General features: G+C 34.3%; 1 protein-coding gene across 9 annotated transcripts in view; it reads left to right on the plus strand.

Annotated features, from left to right (window-relative positions):
• The window catches only part of OSBPL8 (oxysterol binding protein like 8), a 179,952-nt gene extending 161,243 nt beyond the window's left edge, over positions 1 to 18,709 (plus strand). For all 9 annotated transcript variants that reach the window (XM_045829129.1, XM_045829130.1, XM_045829134.1 and 6 more), the window contains 3 exons: positions 11,022 to 11,127; positions 13,050 to 13,152; positions 14,453 to 18,709. In XM_045829129.1, the coding sequence (XP_045685085.1) occupies positions 11,022 to 11,127; positions 13,050 to 13,152; positions 14,453 to 14,585 (342 nt within the window). In that variant the 3' untranslated portion in view covers positions 14,586 to 18,709. The remainder of the gene's footprint in view (positions 1 to 11,021; positions 11,128 to 13,049; positions 13,153 to 14,452) is intronic.
• The last annotated feature ends 1,552 nt before the right edge of the window (positions 18,710 to 20,261 follow it).

Genomic DNA, 20,261 nt, shown 5'->3' on the forward strand with positions numbered 1-20,261 from the left:
TTTTCTTAACCATTCATCTACTCTGTTTCTTTTGATTGGAGCATTTAATCCATTTACATTTAAGGTTATTATTGATAGGTATTTATTCATTGCCATTGTACCTCCTTTGTACCTTTGTTCCTCTCTCACTCTTTTTCTCCATTTTCTTAAAGCAGTCCCTTTAGCATGTTTTGCAAGGCTGGTTTGGTGGAGTTGTATTCTTTTAGCCTTCTTTTGTCTAGGAAGCTTCTTATTTTGCCTTCCATTTTAAACAAGAGCCTTGCTGAGTTAGTAGTCTTGGATGCAGGCTGTCACTTTTTATTACTTGGAATATTTCTTGCCATTCCTTTCTGGCTTGTAGTATTTCTGTTGAGAAATCAGCTGCTAACCTTATTGGAGCTCCCTTGTATGTTACTACCTGTTTCTCCCTTGCTACCTTTAAGGTTCTCTCTGTGTCTTAGAATTTTGCCAATTTAAGTATGGTGTGGCTTGGAGTGGGCTTTGGGTTCATCTTGATTCGGACCATCTGTGATTACTGGATTTGCATGACATTTTCTCTCATCAAGAGAGGGAAGTTTTCTATCATAACTTTTTCAAACAGGTTTATATCCTTTGTTCCTCCTCTTCTCCTGGCATCCCTATTATATGGATGTTATTATGTTTCATGTTGTCCTGCAGCTCCCTTAACCCCTCTTTTTTTTTAGTCTTTTTTTTTTTCATTTTTTTGCTCTGCCTGGGTATTTTTTCTACTTTGTCCTCCAGCTCACTGATTTGATCCTCTTGTTCATCTAACCTATTTTTAATTCCTTCTACTGTGTTCTTCATTTCATATATTATATTTTTTATTTTCTACTGTCTCTTACTGATCATTTCTATGTCCTTTTCATGCTGGTGTAGTTTGCAAGAAGTTCTGTGAAGCTTCCCTGGTGTTCTTTGAAGTTCTCACTGAGCTCCTTGAGTGCCCTACAACCATTATTTTGAACTTGAGATCTGATAGTTTGGTTGCCTCAATTTCATTTAGCCGTCTTTCTGGTACAAAGCCTTTCCTTTCAATTGAGGGTTGTTTCTTTGTCTCCCCATTTTAGATGACTCTTCTTATTTTTTTCTGCTTGTAAGATTTATCTGCTTTGACTCCCTGTCTTCATGATGTGATCTTCTGTGGTAGAAGACCTGTGGGATTCAGTGGTGCAATCTCCTTGGTCTCTTGAGCTTGATGCTCCTGTGCTGTCCTTTATGCCATTTATATGGTTGTAATTGGGTTTTGGTGGGTTCTTCCCTCTGGCTAAAGACTGAGAGTCACTCCTCCCTCCACATCTTGCATCCTGTTATACAGGTGCTGCCAGAACAAAAATCAAACAGTCCAGGAAATGAATCCACACCTGCAAAGATATCCCCCACCCACAATTACACTATCAACAGCCAATGTGCCAATGTTAATCAGGTGTAAAGAGATTGAGACTATTATAAGAAAGGAAAAACAAATATGAGATGGCTAAAAGAAAAGAGATTTTGTGAGGGTAGAGGAAGGGGCAAATAATAAGAGTAGGGAATAGAGACAAGGCACAGTGGGAAAGAAAATAAAATTTACTTCATAACTACAAAAGGGAGAAAGGAAGGTGAATGGAATAAGAGAGGAGAAGCATACAGTATTAGGTTAAAACCAAAATTTAAAGAAAATATATATACTTGTACATATTTAGTGTGAAAAAAACAATCAAAATATATATGTAAATAAAATAATAAAAAAAATATATGACCCTAATTGCAGAAAAATCTGACCACAGAGATAGCAACAACCAATGAGATAAGATTTATACAGATGGAATAGAAATAAGAGGGAACAAGGAAAGACCGAAGAACTTAAGATGTGTCTAGAGGAAAGACAAGTTATTTTGAGAGGACAGAGGGAGAAGGAATACTAAAACTGAGGGATGGAATCCTGACTAAGACAGGGAAAAATCACCATTTAAAACAAAAAAAGGGACAGAAGGAAAGCAAAATAGAGTAGGAGAAGGGGACAGTGAAATGTGAGATTTAAAATGCAAAGATACTCAGCATCTAAAAATAAGATTGAAGAACTATAATAACCACCACCTTATCCACTATCTGTGAACAAAGATTGATAAAGGTGTAGAAAGAATAAGGGTATTTTAAGAATGGGAGAAGGAATGTGAGATGGCTGATGACAATCACAAATGGTTTGGGGAGGCTGCAACAGGGAGCATTACTAATAGTGTGGTTTAGAAACAAGTTGTAGCAAGAGAGTATAGAATTTAAAAGAAATATATGAAGGTGGAGGAAGGAGGTAGTATGGAGTAGGGAAGGGAAGAGCAATATATGAGATTTGAAATTAACTATATTATAAAATCTGGTGCCATATTATGCCCAAACTTGAAGGATATAAAATGAACGTTAAACTGCTTTCCAGGAGAGAAGATAGTGTGTTGCACCTGTCTCTATTTTCTCTACTCCTCTGGGTTTAGTAAATCGGGGCCCGAGGAACTGTGTAGCAAGCATGTAGTGTCTGGCGCAGGGCCTTTTTCTTCTTCCCACTGAGGAAACGTACACATCAGCAGGAAACTACTGGGCCAGACCTCACCACTCTGCTGAGCCTGTAATCCTGCAGTTGGGTGTCGGGTTTACTTGTCTGTGAAAGGCTCTGGCTGACGGGAGCAAATCTCAGGCATTCAGCTCCTGCCTTTCAGACCTAAGCCTGCTGTTCTCTCTCAGGAGTTTCAGCCTAAATTCTCCACTCTGCTCTGCCCTCTGCTTGTGAGCCATGTTAGGTCGGGTCCTTCCATTCAGTATTTTCTCTGCTTGTGAGTTTTTTGTTCTTAGCTCCCCTTTTAAAAGAGTTTCTCTATGGCCCCCATGGTATAGCATGGGTCCTGGGGATCCTGTTCTCCTCGCGCTCTTCTCCCCAAAATTCACAGTCTCTCAGTCAGGGCTGGCCACCTCCTTCTCTCACCACCCTGGTAACTTGTGGGTCCAGAGCTGTTCTACAGCTGCCTCTACTCTGTGCAGACAGCAGTGCTGGACTGGGTGGCAGTAGCAGTCTGTCTAGAAAGCCCAGGTTTTCAGCTCCCACTCTACCTAAAAGCCCTTGCCATAGGGCAGCAGGTGCCCCACAGGTGTGCAGGTGCCTGAGTACTCCTACGGGCTTTCCTCCACCCATGCTCTCTCTCCCAGATGCTTCACTTACTCTCCACTCTGTTCTGACTTCAAATCTGGTCCGTGTCTGAGAGCAGATGAACGGAGCTGCCCACTACTCTGTTGCCATCATTGACCCCTCCAGAAAAAGACTTTAAAATAACTATCATTAATACCCTCAAAGAGTTCAAGGAAATAGAAACAAATAACTAAAAGAAATCAAGAAAAACATGTATTTAAAAAATCAGAATATCAATAAAGAGAAATTGTACAAAGAAACTAAAAAAATTCTGAAGTGTAAAAATACAATAATAGAAATGAAAAATTCATTGGAAGTATTTATTAGCAGAATCAGTGAATTTAGAAGAGAACAACTGAAATTATGTAATCTGAAGAAGAAAAAGAGAAGAATGAAGAAAAGTAAACAGAGCCTAAGGGACCTATGGGTTACCATCAAGTGAGTCATCATGTTCATTTAAGGGAGTCACAGAAATAGATGGAAGAGAAACAAGCAAAGGAATATTTGAAGAAAGAAGTCCTCCAAATTTCCAAATTTGATAAAAGATACCAATCTACAAGTCCACAGAATGCCAGAAATTCCAAATAGGATAAATTCAAAGAGACCCACACCAAGACATAATAAGCAAACTGTTAAAAGCCAAAGAGAATCTTGAAAGGTCAGGGAGAAGCAACTTGTCACATATGAAGGATCCTCAATAGGAGTAATAGGCAATTTCTTACCAGAAACCATGGAAGCCAGAAGGCATGAAATGACACATTTAAAATTTTGGAAGAAAAATCTTCTCACCCAAGAATTCTCTGCCTGGCAAAACTGTCCTTCAGAAATGGGGGAGAAATTAAGATATTTCCAGATAAACAAAAGCTGAGAGAGTTCAGTGCCACTAGACCTGTTGTATTGGGTTAGCCAAAGGTTCATTTGGTGTTTTCTGTATGATGGCTCTAATAGTGCTTAATTGTCTTGAACTTCATTTAAAACAATTTGGTTAGATTGTACTGTGACAGCTGTCATAACAGCGTGAATTTTTAAAAAATACCAAAATTAGTGAATTCTTATGTTGCCATTTTAATATTAAAGATGGAAGAAAATGAGTAACATTTTCAGCATATTATGCTTTATTATTTCAAGAAAGGTGAAAATGCAACTGAAATGCAAAAAAGAAACATTTGTGCAGTATATGGAAAAGGTGCTGTGACCAAACATGTCAAAAGCAACTTGTGAAGTTTCATGCTGGAGATTTTTTGCTAGACGATGCTCCACAGTCAGGTAGACTGGTTGAAGTTGATAGCAATCAAATCGAAACATTGAGGACAATCAGTGTTAATACCATGCAGGAGATAGTCAACATGCTCAATAAAGTTATTGGTGGAAGTGAGAAATGTGTCTTTTTGTTTTATAGAAAAAACTAAATGGGCTTTTTGGGCATCCTAATTAAGAAGTGCTAAAGAAAATTCTTCATATTGAAATGACACTGAAAGCCATATGAAAAATGAAGATTTTCAGTAAAGATAAATAGACGGGAAGTAGAAAAGCCAGTGTTATTGTAGTTTGGATTTGTAACTTTACTCTTTATTTCTTAACAGTATTTGAAAGAAATGAATGAATAATAATTACAGGTCTGTTATTGGGCATACAGTGTATAAAGATACAATTTGTGACAACAATGTAAAGGGTTGGAAGATGAGCTATATAGAAACTAAGTTTTTATGTGCTATTGAAATTAAGCTGGTATCAATTCTAGCTACATTATTATAAATTTAGATGTAAATATCATCCTCATGGTGATCAAAAGAACATATCTAAAACATATACAAAGGAAATGAGAATTAAAACGATTCTATACAAGACAGTCTACTAAACACAAAAGAAGGTAGAAATGGAGGAAATGAGGAACAAAAAAGGTATAAGATGTACAGAAAACAGTGAAGTGGCAGAAGTAGGTCTTTTATAATCAGTAATTTCATTAAATGTAAATACATTCAATTCTCCACTCAAAAAACACTAGAAAATTGCATTAAGATAAATATCCAATTTTATGCTATCTACGAGAGAATCATTGTTGGTTGAAAGACATAAATAGAGTAAAATGAAAGGATGGAAAAAGTTATTCCATACAAATAGTAACCAAAGACAAGCTGGGATGTCTATACTAATATTAGACAAAATGAACTTTAAGTCAAAAACTGTTACAAGAGACAAAGAAGGATGTTATTTATTGATAAAAGAGTCAATTTTTCAAGAACATATAACTATATATGTACAAATTAATGAAGCCCCAAAATATGTGATTCAAACATTGACAGAATAAAGGGAGAAATAGACCATTCTATAGCAATGGATACATCATTTAATATAATACTGTCATTAATGAATAGAACATCTACAATTGTCCCTCGCTATATCGCGGTTCACTTATTGCAGCTTCACTGTATCACAGGTTTTTTAAGAACTGCGATAGAGTGAAGCAGCAATAAGTGAGCCACGATATAGCGAGGGATGACTGTATACTTCATCCATATAGAATTTTATATGTTGTTAAAATTATGTAGGTTTAAGAGTGTAGAAAGTGTTTAAGAGCATATGAAGTATTTATAAGAGTGTGGGAAAGGCTAATAAGAGAGTGGGAAAGGTTTATAGGAGTGTGGGAAGGGTTTATAAAGCCTTAAAATATATATAAATAATAAAATAAATATAATGCTGCTACTTTGCAGATTTCCACCTATCACAGGGGTCTCTGAAACATAACTCCCGAGATAGGTGAGGGATCACTGTAGACAGAAGAAGATCAACAAGAAAATAGATGGCTTGACCCATGTAATAAATCACCTAGGCCTACCAGACATATGTAGAATAGTCTACCCAACAACAGCAGAATATACACTCTTGTCAAGTGCACATGAAACATTCTCCAGTATAGACCATATGTTAAGCTATATTACATGTCTCAGTACATTTTCAATAGATTGAAACATCCAAAGTATTTTTAGCCACAGTGAAATGAAGCTAGAAATCAATAACAGAAGGAAAAGAGAGAAATTTACAAATATGTGGAAATTGGCACATCCTAACCAATTAATCACATTAGAAATCAGAAGTGAAATTAGGAAACACTTAAATGAATGAAAACAAAAACATAACCCACCAAAACTTACAAGATGCAGCAAAGGCAGTGCTCCAAGTGAAATATATAGCTATGAATGCCTACATTCAAAAAAGAAAGAGCTGAAGCTAATATCTTAATGTAATAATGGGAAACTGGGGGCTGGGAGCGGGGGCGGGGGGGGTGGAGAAAACTACACTCAAAGCTAGCAGAATGAAATTTAGAACAGAGGTAAGCAAACTAGAGCATAGTAAAAACACGAGAGAATGAATAAAGCTAAAAGTTGTTTCTTTGAAAAGGTCAACAAAATTGACAGGCCTTTAGCTAGACTAAGAAAAAAAAGAATGAAGACACAAATAACTAAAATCAGAAATGAAAGTGGGGCCATTATAACTGACCTTATAGAAATAAAAAGGATTATGAGAGAATAATGTGAATGATTTCATACCAACAAATTAACAGAGATGAAATGGACAAATTCGTAAAAACACCTCTGTTACATAAACTGGCTCAAAAAGATATAGAAATTTTCAACAGACCTATAACAAGTTAAAAAATTGAATCACTAATCAAAAAACCTCAAAACAGCCCTGACTGATATAGCTCATTGGGTTTGGCATCACCCAGCAAACCAAAAGGTTGGCCATTTGGTTCCCCATTGGGGCACATGGTTGTGGGCCACGTCCCCAGTTGGTACGCAAGAGGCAACTTATTGATGTTTCTCTTGCACATCAACGTTTCCCTCTCTTTCTCCCTCTCTCTAAAAATAAATAAATAAAACCTTGGGGGCGGGTGGGGGGAACCCTCCAAACAAAGTAAAGCCCAGTCCCAGATGGCTTCACTGGTAAATTCTACAAACATTTTAAAAAAACACACACACCAATCCTTCTTAAATTCTTCCAAAAAATAGAAGAGATAGGAAACTTTATATCCTCTACTAACCCACCTCTTAACTCATTCTATTAGCCCAACATTACCCTAATAGCAAAGCCATATAGAAATATCACAAAAAAAGAAAATTACAGATGACCAAAACCACTTATAATATAAATATTAAAAATCCTCCACAAGGTACTATCAAACCAAATCCAGTAACATATTAAAAAGATTATATACCATGACCAAGTGGGATTTATCTGAGGAATGCAAATATGGCTTAATATAAGAAAATTATTTTTTAAAGATTTTATTTATTTATTTTTAGAGAGGGAAGGGAGGGAGAAGGGGAGAGAGAGAGAAACATCAATGTGCAGTTGCTGGGGGTCATGGCGTGCAACCCAGGCATGTACCCTGGCTGGGAATCGAACCTGCGACACTTTGGTTCGCAGCCCGCGCTCAATCCACTGAGCTACGCCAGCCAGGGCAGGAAATTATTTTTTAATTTAAATTATTTTATTGTTCAATTATAGTTGTCTGTATTTTCTCCCTACCCCTTTCCCCCACCCACTCCAAACCCACCTCCCTCCCTTGCTTCCACCCTCCCCCTTGGTTTTCTCCATGTGTCCTTTATAGTAGTTCCTGAAAACCCTTCTCCCCTACTGTCCTTTCCCCCTTCCCCTCTGGCTATTATTAGATTGTTCTTGACTCTGATTATTTTGTTTGCTTTTTTCTTTTGTTGATTATGTTCCAGTTAAAGGCGAGATCATATGGTATTTGTCTCTCACCACCTGGCTTATTTCAAATAATCAGAAAATTAATCAGTATAATACATCATATTAATAGAATGAGGGGATATATCACATGCTCATTTCACTTGCAATAGAAAAACCATTTAACAAAATGCAACGCCCTAAAATATATATCAGAATACTCAACAGTGAAAGACTAAAAACTTTTTCCCTAAGATCAGAAATGGAACAGGCATGCCCACTTTAACCACTGCTACTTTGTGCTGTAAGTTTTAGCCATAGAAATTAGACAAGAAAGAAAAAAGGCATCCAAATTGGAAATAAAGAAATAACAGTGCCTTTATTCACAGATGATATGATTCTATATGTAGAATTCGCAAAGTATCCATATAAGAAAGCTATTAGATGAACAAATTTAGCAAAGTTGCAGGGTGTAAGATGAATATAGAAATCAGTTGTTTCTCTGTAACCTGCACTGGACAATTCCAAAAGGAAATTCAGAAAGCAGTTTAATTTACAGTATCACCTAAAAGAATAAAATACCTAGTAATAAATTTAACCAAGGAGGCAAAAGACTTGTACACTGAAAATTATCAAATGTTGCTGAAGAAAATAAAGAAGAACTACATAAATGGAAAGACACTCTATGTTCTTAGGTAGGAAAACTAAGTATTGCTTAGATGTCAGTACTAGCCAAAGAAATCTGCAGATTCAATGCTCTCTATATAAAAATTACAACAGCTCTCTTTTTGCCAAAATGGAGAAGCCAGTCCTCAAATTAATATGTAATTACAAGGGGCCCTCATAGCCAAAACAATCTTGAAGAAGAACAAAGTTGGGAGACTCATACTTCTAGTTTGAAAGTTTTCTACACTTCAGTGATCAAAACAGTGTGTACTGACCTACAGACAGACATATAAACCAACAGAATAGATCTGAGAATCTAGATATAAACCCAAAGCTATGATCAGTTGATTTCTGACAAAGATGCCAAGTCTGCTCAGTGAGAAATGAATAGTCTCTTTCACAGATGGTGTTAGGACATTTGGATTACCACATGCAAAAGGAAGAAGTTGGACCCCATGCCATACACACAAATTAACTTCAAGTGGATCTACAACCTAAAATAAGAACTAAAACCATAAACCTCTTAAAAGAAAATAGGGCAGATCTTCATGATCTTGTTTTTGACAATGGATTCTTACATATGTTACTAAAAACGCACAGAACAACAAAAAAATAGATAAATGGGACTTCATCAAAACTCAATACTTTTGTGCCTCAAAGGACATTATCAAAGTGAAAGACAACCTACAGAATATTTGCAAATCATTTTTCTGATAAGGGTTTAGTATCCAGGATATATAAGGAACTGCTTAGCAACAAAAGACAACACAATTTAAAATAAGCAAAAGATTCGAATAGACATTTCTTCAAAGAAGATATAGAGAAGGCCAACAGCACATGAAATGATGCTCATTATTAGTCATGAGGGAAATACAAATCAAAACCACAATGGGGTCAGGTACTGTTTCACACCACTAAAATGGTAATCATTTTAAAATGAAAATAAGTGTTGATAAGGATGTGGAGAAATTAGAACCCTCCATATACTACTGGCAGGAATATAAAATGGTGCCACTCCTGTGAAAAATAATTTGGTGGTTCCTCAAAAGCTAAATATAGATTTGACATGTGACTCCAGTTCAACTACAAAAAAAATTGAAAACAGAAACACAAATATTGTATGATTCTACATATGGTATCTAATATAAGATAGGCAAATTCATAGAAAGATGGGAGCTTACTACAGACTGAGGGAAGGAGAAATTGTGAATGTACCTAATACTACTGAATTGTACACTTAAAAATTATTAAGTGGCAAAACCTATATGTATATACCTATACATGTCACAATTGAGAAATTCAAAAAATACTTAAGTTTTGTTTCTTTAACAACACTAATTAGATAGAGGCACACAGGGCATCTGTATTTACTCATAAACGTAGAATTTATGATCACAATAAATTTCTATATATCAAAAGTTAGATTGCTGACTCCTCTTATCATTTGAAATAGTTTCTCATCAGTCACCAATCTTCAGTATGAACCTACTTTAAGGGTGTGGATTTGGATTCTAAATGTTACAGAATTTTAAGTCTCCATCACATGAGAAGGAGGACACAGTGTAGGCTAAATACATAGCCTGCCTAATTATTTATTTTCTATAATAAAATTATAAAAATTACATTTTTATTTTAAGCACATGAATGATATTTTACAAAATTATTTCAAGGACTAGGTAATTAGAGGTAGTTCCTGTGAAGAACAGAAAATAGGTAAGAACAGAATTAAAGGCATATGACCACTGGTTTCCTGTTTTTCTAAGCATGTAAGTTTACGTTGCCCTTTTGATTCTAGTTTTCTTACATTTTTAAATGTAAGATATATTTCCAAAATTGCAAGTTTATTTATAAAATAAAGTATAAAATTTATTATTCTGTGGAAAATTTAGTCCTAGTTGATGGTTTGATATGCTTTTGTTCATGTGCTCAAATGCTTTTAGTAAGTTTAAATCATGCTCTGCAAAATAATAGTGTAATTTACTATTAGATGCCTTCTACATTATCCAGATATTAATAAAAGGAGATAATTTTGTTGGAAACCCAACATCATTCAGTGGAAATTTTATAATGTTAGGAATAAGGTGTAAGTATGATTAAAAAAACACTATTATTTAACCTTCAACTAGAGATACTCTCATACAGTTAGAAAAGGGGAGTTCTATATATTTGTGTTTACATTAAAATGTCTCTTGAAGGATATATAAACAACTAGCAGTGAATATCTACTTAGTAGGGGTGGGGAGGCTGAATGGACAGGGATCAGGAGTGAGAGGGAAACAATATAAAAAACATACAATCTTCATTTGGTATTTGTGCCAAATTAATATCTTCTGTTAAAGTTAAATAAAATACTTTGACTATATATGTATTTTATCTTATTTATTAAATTTAATTAGACTATTTCATCTTTGTTTTTATGTCTATGTATTATGCTTTTGAACAGATAGTTTTGACAGTTGTACATTGGTCTTTAATTATAAAGGTCAGGTTTACATAATAGCATAATTTTTTTTTTCAGGTTAGTGTCCCCAAAATGAAACATAAGCCAACCAGACAACAGAAGAAAGTGGCAAAAGGCTATTCATCCCCAGAACCTGATATCCAGGACTCATCTGGAAGTGAAGGTAAAAATATTATTGCAGATTATTCACTAAAGGAATGTAAATTTTTAAAGGATATTACTATGTTATGCTTGATAGATGAAAGTTGGTTTTTTATGTTGACTTAAGAAGATATGTAAAAGTTTTGGTGGGGGCAGGAATGGCGTGCCAAAAAAAAATCCCTATTTTAGATTATAGATCAATTGCAAAACCAAGCCACAGGTAAGGCACAGGGTATGAAAAAAGGGGAAATGTGCAAATCAAGAACCACACTGTAGTGTGGCTCTTATACTTTGTTAGCTTCTGAAAAGTTGTTGATGGCTTTGTAGATTCAATGCATGAAGTGTTTTTTGAGCTTTGAGCTTAGTTCCAGGCTTTAAAAAAGTTTATCATTCTCAGAATAAATTATTGTAGTATTCAGAAATCACAGACAAGTTAAAATGTAACTGTATCAAAATTAGGAACCAAATTAACTAGTGTGCCATCCTGTTCAAGTCAGATAATGTGTAAACCGTGTTGAACTACATTGAGATATAATCAAGAAAGGATTAAGGTAAAATCTGAGACACTTGGAGAAAAAGTTTTTCTTTAAAGGCATAGTCTCTAAGCTCACACTACACTGGAGAGCTCATTTTTACAGAATGCTAGAGGTGAATAAATGATAAATGCCAGGAAATCAGTAGAAGGAAAGTAGCTAAGAGTTGAAAGGCAAGGTAGCTGAATTAAGTCTGAGGGAGTGTTCTTAGAAGGACTCTGATGAATTTATAATGAGTTACAGTACAACGTTCTAGGCTTGAGAAATGCAGGTAGTGGATAAGCTACTGGAATAAAGAGAAATAAACTGAATAAAGGTTTAAAAGCAGGATTTACATGGCACCCATGTGCTAGAAGGCAATATTTGTTACACTGTTATTCCCGTTTTAGTAAGAAGGAAACTAAGGCACAGGTTGACCTGCCTAAAGCCATATATCCCATAAGGCAATGTGTATGTAATATAGGCAGATATTTTGGCTCTTTACTTCACTCTCTTATCCCTCCACTATATTACCTGACATTTATTGAGTATTTAATGTGTGCCAAACTGGAACTTAAACATACCTTACTACAACCATATGAAGTTTGTATGTTATTAGTCCTATTTTACAAATGAGAAAATTGAGACCTGGAGAGAGGTTGATATCTGAACAAAAACAGAAAGAAAGGAGAAGCTACACGAGGGGAAAAAAAACAACAATATAATTTGCAGGATAACAATAAAAATTTGTAGATGAGATATCAAAAGCAGTTGGAAAGGTGCAGGGATGACCAGCCTTTTGGTGTCTCTGGGCCACACTGCAAGAACAAGAGTCATCTTGGACCACACATTAAATAAACAAACACAAATGAGAACTGATGCAAAATTATGAAAAAAAAAAAAAGGTCCGTGAATAATTTTTGTGATATCTGCCACCACAGATAAGCAAAAACTCCCTCACATGTCGCTTATGGCTCACAGGTTGGACACCCTAAAGTCTAGGTGACTAGGGGAATAAAGATAACATTGACAATGAACATAAAACTGAAAATGTGGCTCAAAAAGCTGACTTCCCCAGATGTAGGGAAATGGGCAAGAGACTGAAGAGGGTACTACCTTTCCCAAATTAATAGTATCTATTTCAATGAACTATTTTTGTCTGTTTTAATTAGTTAAAAAATAAAACTGATACCATCCAAAATTTAACTAATTCATGGTTACTTTAAATATATCTATAGTGTTCTAGTTTTGGAAGGATATGATTGAAACTTCAAAAATGCAGAGTATTCATATTATTATGTTAATCTTTAAATCGTAAAAATGATGCCTGGGAAAATTTGTATTACATGAGAATCATTAAGTTGAAATGTCGATTTTTTTATAATTAAACATGGTCACTGTTTTCACCACATTTTTCTAACTGTTCTTTTAGCTCAATCAGTAAAACCAAGTACAAGAAGAAAGAAAGGGATAGAACTGGGAGACATTCAGAATTCCATCGAATCTATAAAACAAACACAGGAAGAAATTAAAAGGTAATATATACTGACAGTGACTGTTCCTTTGAGTCAGAGGAGTAGTTAAGGATCCTGTTGCTTAGGAAATCATGTGCAAACTTTACATTTGTAATATCATTGCTACGTTAAAATAGAGCCTTGGCTTCTGTCACTTGATGACAAATGTATGAAATCCTTTCAGTGCTAAAATACTGGGGAAGTGGGGAGGTTGCTCTCAGCTGTGAGGGTGAAATTGGAATCTCTTTATCTTACTACTGTAGTATACTAGGAATGTATTATAGCTGGGCTGGATGTGGGAGTGGGGTGGTTTCTGAGAACATTCATCAACAAAGGCCTCTGCAGTCACCTTTGTTCATGGCTAATATTTAATTGTGATGTACCAGTTGTTGAAATATTGAAATCTTTTCATAACGGTGGGTAAAGAGCCACTACTCTGAGACCTTCAAGTGCTCCACTAACAGTCCCAGACCTTTCCCCCCAACACCCTCCCCATGATCCAGCAACTGAAGTACATTAATGTCTATGAGGGTTCCTTGGTGGGAAAAGGATGCTTACCCTGTGCCATTGCTAAGGCTAGCAATGGATGGCTAGCATCCGATTGATTGCCTCCCATTGCTGTATCAGATGTTAAATTTTGTTTCATAATCATAAACATTTATAGAGTTGCTTACAGTGTGCAAGGCACTGTTCCAAGTACTTCACAAATAACTTTTATAAAACCCATATTAACCCATTTTATTTACTTACTTATTTTTATTGAATTTATTGGTGTTACATTGGATAATAAAATTATACCGGTTTAAGGTGTACAATTCTATAATAAATCTATTTGTATATTGTATTGTGTGTTCACCACCTCAAGTCATGTCTCTGTCTGGAATTAATCTTCCTTCACACACAGATTCATAAAAAATGTTATTTCTAGTTCTGTTTTCCTGGGTAATTTATAATTTTTCTCCAGTTCCACCTCTGTCTCCCTTAAAATAAAAAATCTTAGTGAAACAACTAAGAAGCAAATTTTTGTTTTAAAATTACTGTAATAATAAAGGTGATATATTTCAAATCATCAAACTTTAATGATTATGTTTATGCACATCATTAAGTAATATATTTGGTATAATGTGGAATATAGAGTTAGAAAAGACCTAACAATAGCTCCATGTAGCATAATCAGCTCCCTGTTCAAGTAGTAGTAACTGATTGAGCTAGTTCCTTTTGTTACTGTAATTAAGTGTTGTGGGCCATAGATCAAATTATAAGTTCTGTACTAAAATTTTTGACAAATAATTTAAAAATTTATTGTTGCTTATTTTTGTAGAAATATTATGGCTCTTCGAAATCATTTAGTTTCAAGTGCACCTGCAACGGATTATTTTCTGCAACAAAAAGACTACTTCATCATTTTTCTCCTGATTTTGCTCCAAATCATAATAAATTTCATGTTTAAATAGTTCTTCACAGTTGAATCAATGGACTGGAATGATCAGATCCGGCCTGGGACCAATGTTCGAGTTGATTTGGTCTTTATTAAACATCATTCTGAAACGAAACCTTAGAGACAAATGCAGAGGTTTTGACCTTTCATACCTTTTATCCTTAACCTGATGCAAGAGCTATTCTATTTGGTTATTAAAGTAAGCTATGTGTTAAGTGCCACAACATTTCCAACTTTTGTGAGAATGTGTCTACATGTGAGTATGATAAATCCACATGTATACACAATGTGTCTTATGTATACCTGATAGTAAGAAGTCTGTATTCTATAGTATGTTCTGAGATGTAGTACTAATGTTCATAAGAAAAATGTTACCAATATTATAAATATATGTATGATGAACTATTTTCTACATAAGAGGCACAAACTTCTATCAATAAGAAATTATAAAATGGGAAATGATGGGATAATACACATATTAAATAGTTCAGTAGACTATACTGTTAAAAAAAAATCTTTTCCAATGCAGCCGGCTCAATTGTCTTAGAAACGGCAAGAAAAAAAGTATGGTCAAAATTGATATATTGACAGATACAAGGTGGCAAATTGCTTTTCTTAAAGTTTATACAAGATTTTTTTTTAACACCCTCAAATTTAATATTTATAGATATAGGTACAAAGGTATATGTGTATATCAATATAAAACTGGTATGCAGCTACTTGGATCTGTTGATTATATCTTTGTTATACCTATATAACAGCACCTTAAGCACTTGGTTGATAAAACTGTGGTCAAAATTGATTGCTGTCCTTATTTCTTATTTTTTTAACTCGGTCCAATAACACAGGCCAAATTTTAGAAATATTTATAGGACATATGTAATGCTAATAATTCATGTCTTTTCATTATGAAAAACTCATTTTAGCATTCATTTAGACTCTAGTGTGTTCCATGAATAAGTAGAATAGAAGAAATTAAAACCAACATTTTACTTCAAAAGCTAAATAGGAGAAAGGTGGTAAGAAAAGACACTTTGTGTGGTGGCATTTATGTGTACAGTAAAATTGGTTTCTTTAACATGTGCAGTAAGTTGAGCATCTAAGAAGATAAGATCATCAAGTTCTGAAGTTTAGTTTTTTATTCTCCTCCTTGGTCTTGGTAACCTCTGTTGCAAAACCCTAACTCTTTAAAGATTCCTTTTGTTCAGTCACAGGCAAAATTTTTCCTAAACTTTTTTACTTTAATATTTTTACTTTATGTTTTTACATAAATGTAGCCCTCAAAAGCAATTTTTGCAAATGTAAGGTAAGCTTAGGAACATGTTGTTCTAAGATATATATCTTAGAATCCCAAAAGGATAGATTTTGAAATGGTTATTAATGAAAATTAGGTCAGAATAATTGCTCTGTCTACATTTGCCTTTGACTAAGAAGAGACTGTCAGACACTAGTAAAATTACAATCAGCTGTTTAATGTCATGGTAAATATAAAGGTAAAAGGATGGTTGCTAAATTATGAAAATTGAAAATGATAAAAAGCCTGCTTTTTCTCCCTAACCAATATAGCTATCTTAATTATTCTTAGGTTTTATGAAGAGCCACTTCCCATGTATTTTTGGCAAAACAATGCTGTATTCCATATGTACATATGAAACATTTTTTAAATTGATTAAAACATAAATAAGATGTATCTATGTCCAGTATAAGTATAGATATAACATGGCTACACTAGAACAAGTGGAGATTTCTGTTTGTGTTTCATACTTGTTGATATGATTTTTGTACTCACATTCTGCTACCAATGTTATGCTCAACTGCCTATTCACTGATATACATTTTGTAAATATTGTACAATTTGATCTTTTTTATGTTTTAATTAGTATTAATTTATATTATATATAATTTGATTGGCCGATCACAAAATCATTTCATCATTAAACCCTGAAAATTTTGTTGGTAACCCCTTTTTGAGGTTTTAGCCTTACCCACTTGTGGGTTATTTACATTTGGTCTAAATAGTGTTTATTTGAATAGGTATCTTCTAAGACTGGGAAGGTAGTTGTTTTCTTTAATTTGTTTTTTTTTAATTTTCCTTTTAGGGCAGATGTTATGGGTTCTTATTACCCAAAGAGTCAAAAACTAATTCATAAGAAAGAGCAGGGTTACTTAACGACTGTTACACTAAAAGCATGTATCTAATCTAGTTGTCTTCTTATGCTTTTATTTGTATGAGTTGCTTTCTGCAAACTGAACACAAAACTCAGGAATTGGTGGCTTAGTTTTAGATCAGTGCTTATACCAGGCTTAGTATGTGAATCCTTTAAAACACATAATTAACTTTGTAGTTAGCCATATATGTAATTGACTTTGAATGTTCTCTGAAATTAATCTTCCTTCACAAATGGATTCATAATAAATGTGATATATAGTTCTCAGTTGTCTGAGAACTGTATGACTTAAAACCCTATTTCTTTTATTTTTCATTTAATCAAAAATTTTATTTTTTTCACATGAAAATTTAAGTAAGAATTATTGGCATGTGCTTTTCTATTTTGGTTGTTGAATGTACTATGCCTTCAGTCATTCACTATTTAGTGAGATGTAGCTGGCCAGGAAAAGACAATAAATAGGGCATGTGAAATAAGTTTCAGCAATAGATATTTTACTTGTATTTCACATCAGCGGTTTTTTGTATCACTTATGAAGATATAGTGTAATCTTTGTCACCATTCCACTGAAAAAGTTGGCCTTGTAAAATATAACCCTCATTTAGTAGTATTCACGCTTTTGTGCCTTTAAGAAATACTTTTACTCATTTTGTGTTACAGAACTGTACAATATGATTCAAAGTGTTTATAGACTTAAACGTCATAAAGGGTCATTTCTCTTTGTCATCTTATTTCCTTTTATATAGCTAAATATATTTCGATGGTAATGCTGTACTTTTATAAGGGTTGTCTGTTTACCTATTTCAAATATATTCTTCATCCTCAAACATCATTAAAGTAGCCCTTTGTCAGATTATTCTGAGTATTGTAAACAGTGCCTTTTTGATGGAATTCACACTGTTTTGGGTGTCAACTTGTGCCATAAACACACAAAATTCTTTGAAAGGCAGTTTTAACTTTTTGAAGAATATCTTAGTCAAATATTTAAGAAAACAAATGTATAAAATTCCATTTTTTCCAGTGTTTAGCATTTCTAGTGAGCAATGAATATTTTGGGGTTTATTTTGTTTGATAGGTAATAATGGCATTATTGATGAGCCATACATGACTCTGCAGATTATTTTGAATTATGTTAAATGTCAGAACTAAAATATTAAAATTAACATTTGTACCAAATTTTCCAATTTGAGCTGATGGGGGAAGGTGTACACAAATCACTAAGTTTACATTTCAGCTTCTGTCTTATTTTGACTACATGGAAAAAGAGATTCTTTAAAAATGTGTGGTCTGCCACTATTATATAATTTGGCTGCATTTTGTTTACCTATAGTGTGAATTTAGTATATTTGATTTACTTTTTGTTACTCTTAACATACTGTTTGTTTTGTTACAGTATTTAATTGAAGATGGACTGTTAAAATTTCATAGGACCAGTGTCTTCCCAATATGATTAATGTAGTTAGAAGATCTGCAAGAAACCCATGACAAAATGAATGTGAATTACTTTCTAAAATATCAGAATATTATATTTCTGCATTTATCATGTAAAGTTATTTTAGTATTACAATATACAATATTGAAATTTAAAGAAAAATGCCACAAAACATTTGAACTGATGAGCCACAGAATGTCAGTTGAAATTTTTTTCACTTTTTAGCATGCTAAAGTGAAATATTCTGATTGATGGCCATTTATAAAGTCAAACACTACCACTGGTCAGTTTTGTACAATAGAATAAAAGTATGTTACATGTACAGTGTAAGTACAGCACACTGTCAATTTCTTTTCCTTAAGGTGCATCGTAAATGTACAGATAGTCATAGACTACTGTTTTGTAATGTATTACCTTTCTAATCTATTATTCCTAACCTATTATGTTTGCAGAGATGAAAAATTGAATTTTTCTAATGATCTGTAAAATTATGCTAACTTCTACAAGTAGGCATTCTAAATAAAATTTTTAAAAAGAAAATTGTGATCAAATGACTTTGAATATAACATATAGTGACCAAAGTACTTAGTACTAATTTTTAAATTAAAATTTTTGGTGAACGTTGTTCTGAAGGACTGGGGCTTGGAAGGAGTTTAACAGTTAGAATCCCTAATGTACTTGGTACTTTATATTAATTCTTCTTGAGTACTAATAATAAGATAGGTGGAAGTTAGCCCAAATGTATAGATGATGAATATGAGGCTCAGAGAAGTTAAATGATTCCAAAAGCATCATTGAGTAAGATTGATAGTGAGCACAAGTTTGAGTCCAACTCGGATTGCAATGTCCATTCTCTTTCCACTGTACCCTTAAATGAAACTCTGATCGTACCACTTTTAAATGTTTGGAATAACCTTCTGCTCTAATCTATATTGAGTATGTAGCCCCTTTGTGATGGGAAGAACCCTGGGGGGTGGGGGTGGGAATCATTTCTGTTAAACAAACACATGTACAAGGCCCATTTGAAAAAGTTTTTTCCCCTTCAGAACACCTATATGTTTATACTGAGTCAACATCAGGTGAGTTCCAAGAAATTATTCCTCTCCAGCTTTCTTCATCCTCCTCCTCTCCCTTTCTTGCTCTCTCCTCAAGGTCCAGTTGCTTCTGGCTAATACTCAGTTGCTTCTTCAATTGGGGAAAGGGAGGGAAGAGTTTACAGATTATAGCATAGGAATAAGGGATAAGGAAAATTGCCCTTCACTGTTCAAAGTCAATGATTAACATCTACATGGTAATTTCCTAATATTAACCACATTCTTCATAGGTGTCCTGTGTTGTGCTATTATGCTAATCAACCCCTGCCCCTTGCAGAATATCCCACAGATTTGGGGCCCATACATTAGTGACATGTGGATGACCTGAAAATTAGACTGTTCAGTGCTTAATATATGTGGGGCACCATGCAAACAACAACAAAAAAACTTTGTAAACCATGTCACCCTCCTCAAACCTTGAGAATTTTCATTTACATAGCTATTATTTCCTATTTTTTAAGGTGAGAGAACTGGAGACAAAAATGGTTACTTGCAGAGTGTCACAGATAAATGGCAGAGCAAATCTATATCCAAATCTTAAGCCCATGTTCCTGACTATTGCATCTTTTGAGAGTGTTTTTTTTTAATACATGAAACAGTATGTTTTTTCTGCCTAACAGGGTAGGGTTTTTTTTTTTCCTGCTGTTAGATTGTATCCAATAATGGTCTTTTTTTATTTTTTTTATTTTATTTAAATTGTTGTTGCAGTACAATTTTCTATCTTTTACTCCCATCCCAACCCACCCACCCAGCCCTCCCCTCCTCCCTCCCGTTTCCACCCGCCCCTAGTTTTTATCCATGTGTCCTTTATACTCGTTCCTGTAAACCCTTCCCCTTTTCCCCTGAAATTCCCTCTCCAATAATGGCCTATTTTTAAAACGTGCTGTTGACCATCAGTGTTGCCACATCTTCACACGTCACCTCTGCTGAAGTTCAAGTAAACTCTTGTGGCCGCTATTTCATTGATATCTGAGCTCAGGAAATGTGGCAAAGACCAC

This window comes from Phyllostomus hastatus, unplaced genomic scaffold, assembly GCF_019186645.2.
Source record: "Phyllostomus hastatus isolate PE091 unplaced genomic scaffold, TTU_PhHast_1.1 phas_scaffold_93, whole genome shotgun sequence".
NCBI classification, from domain to species: domain Eukaryota; kingdom Metazoa; phylum Chordata; class Mammalia; order Chiroptera; family Phyllostomidae; genus Phyllostomus; species Phyllostomus hastatus.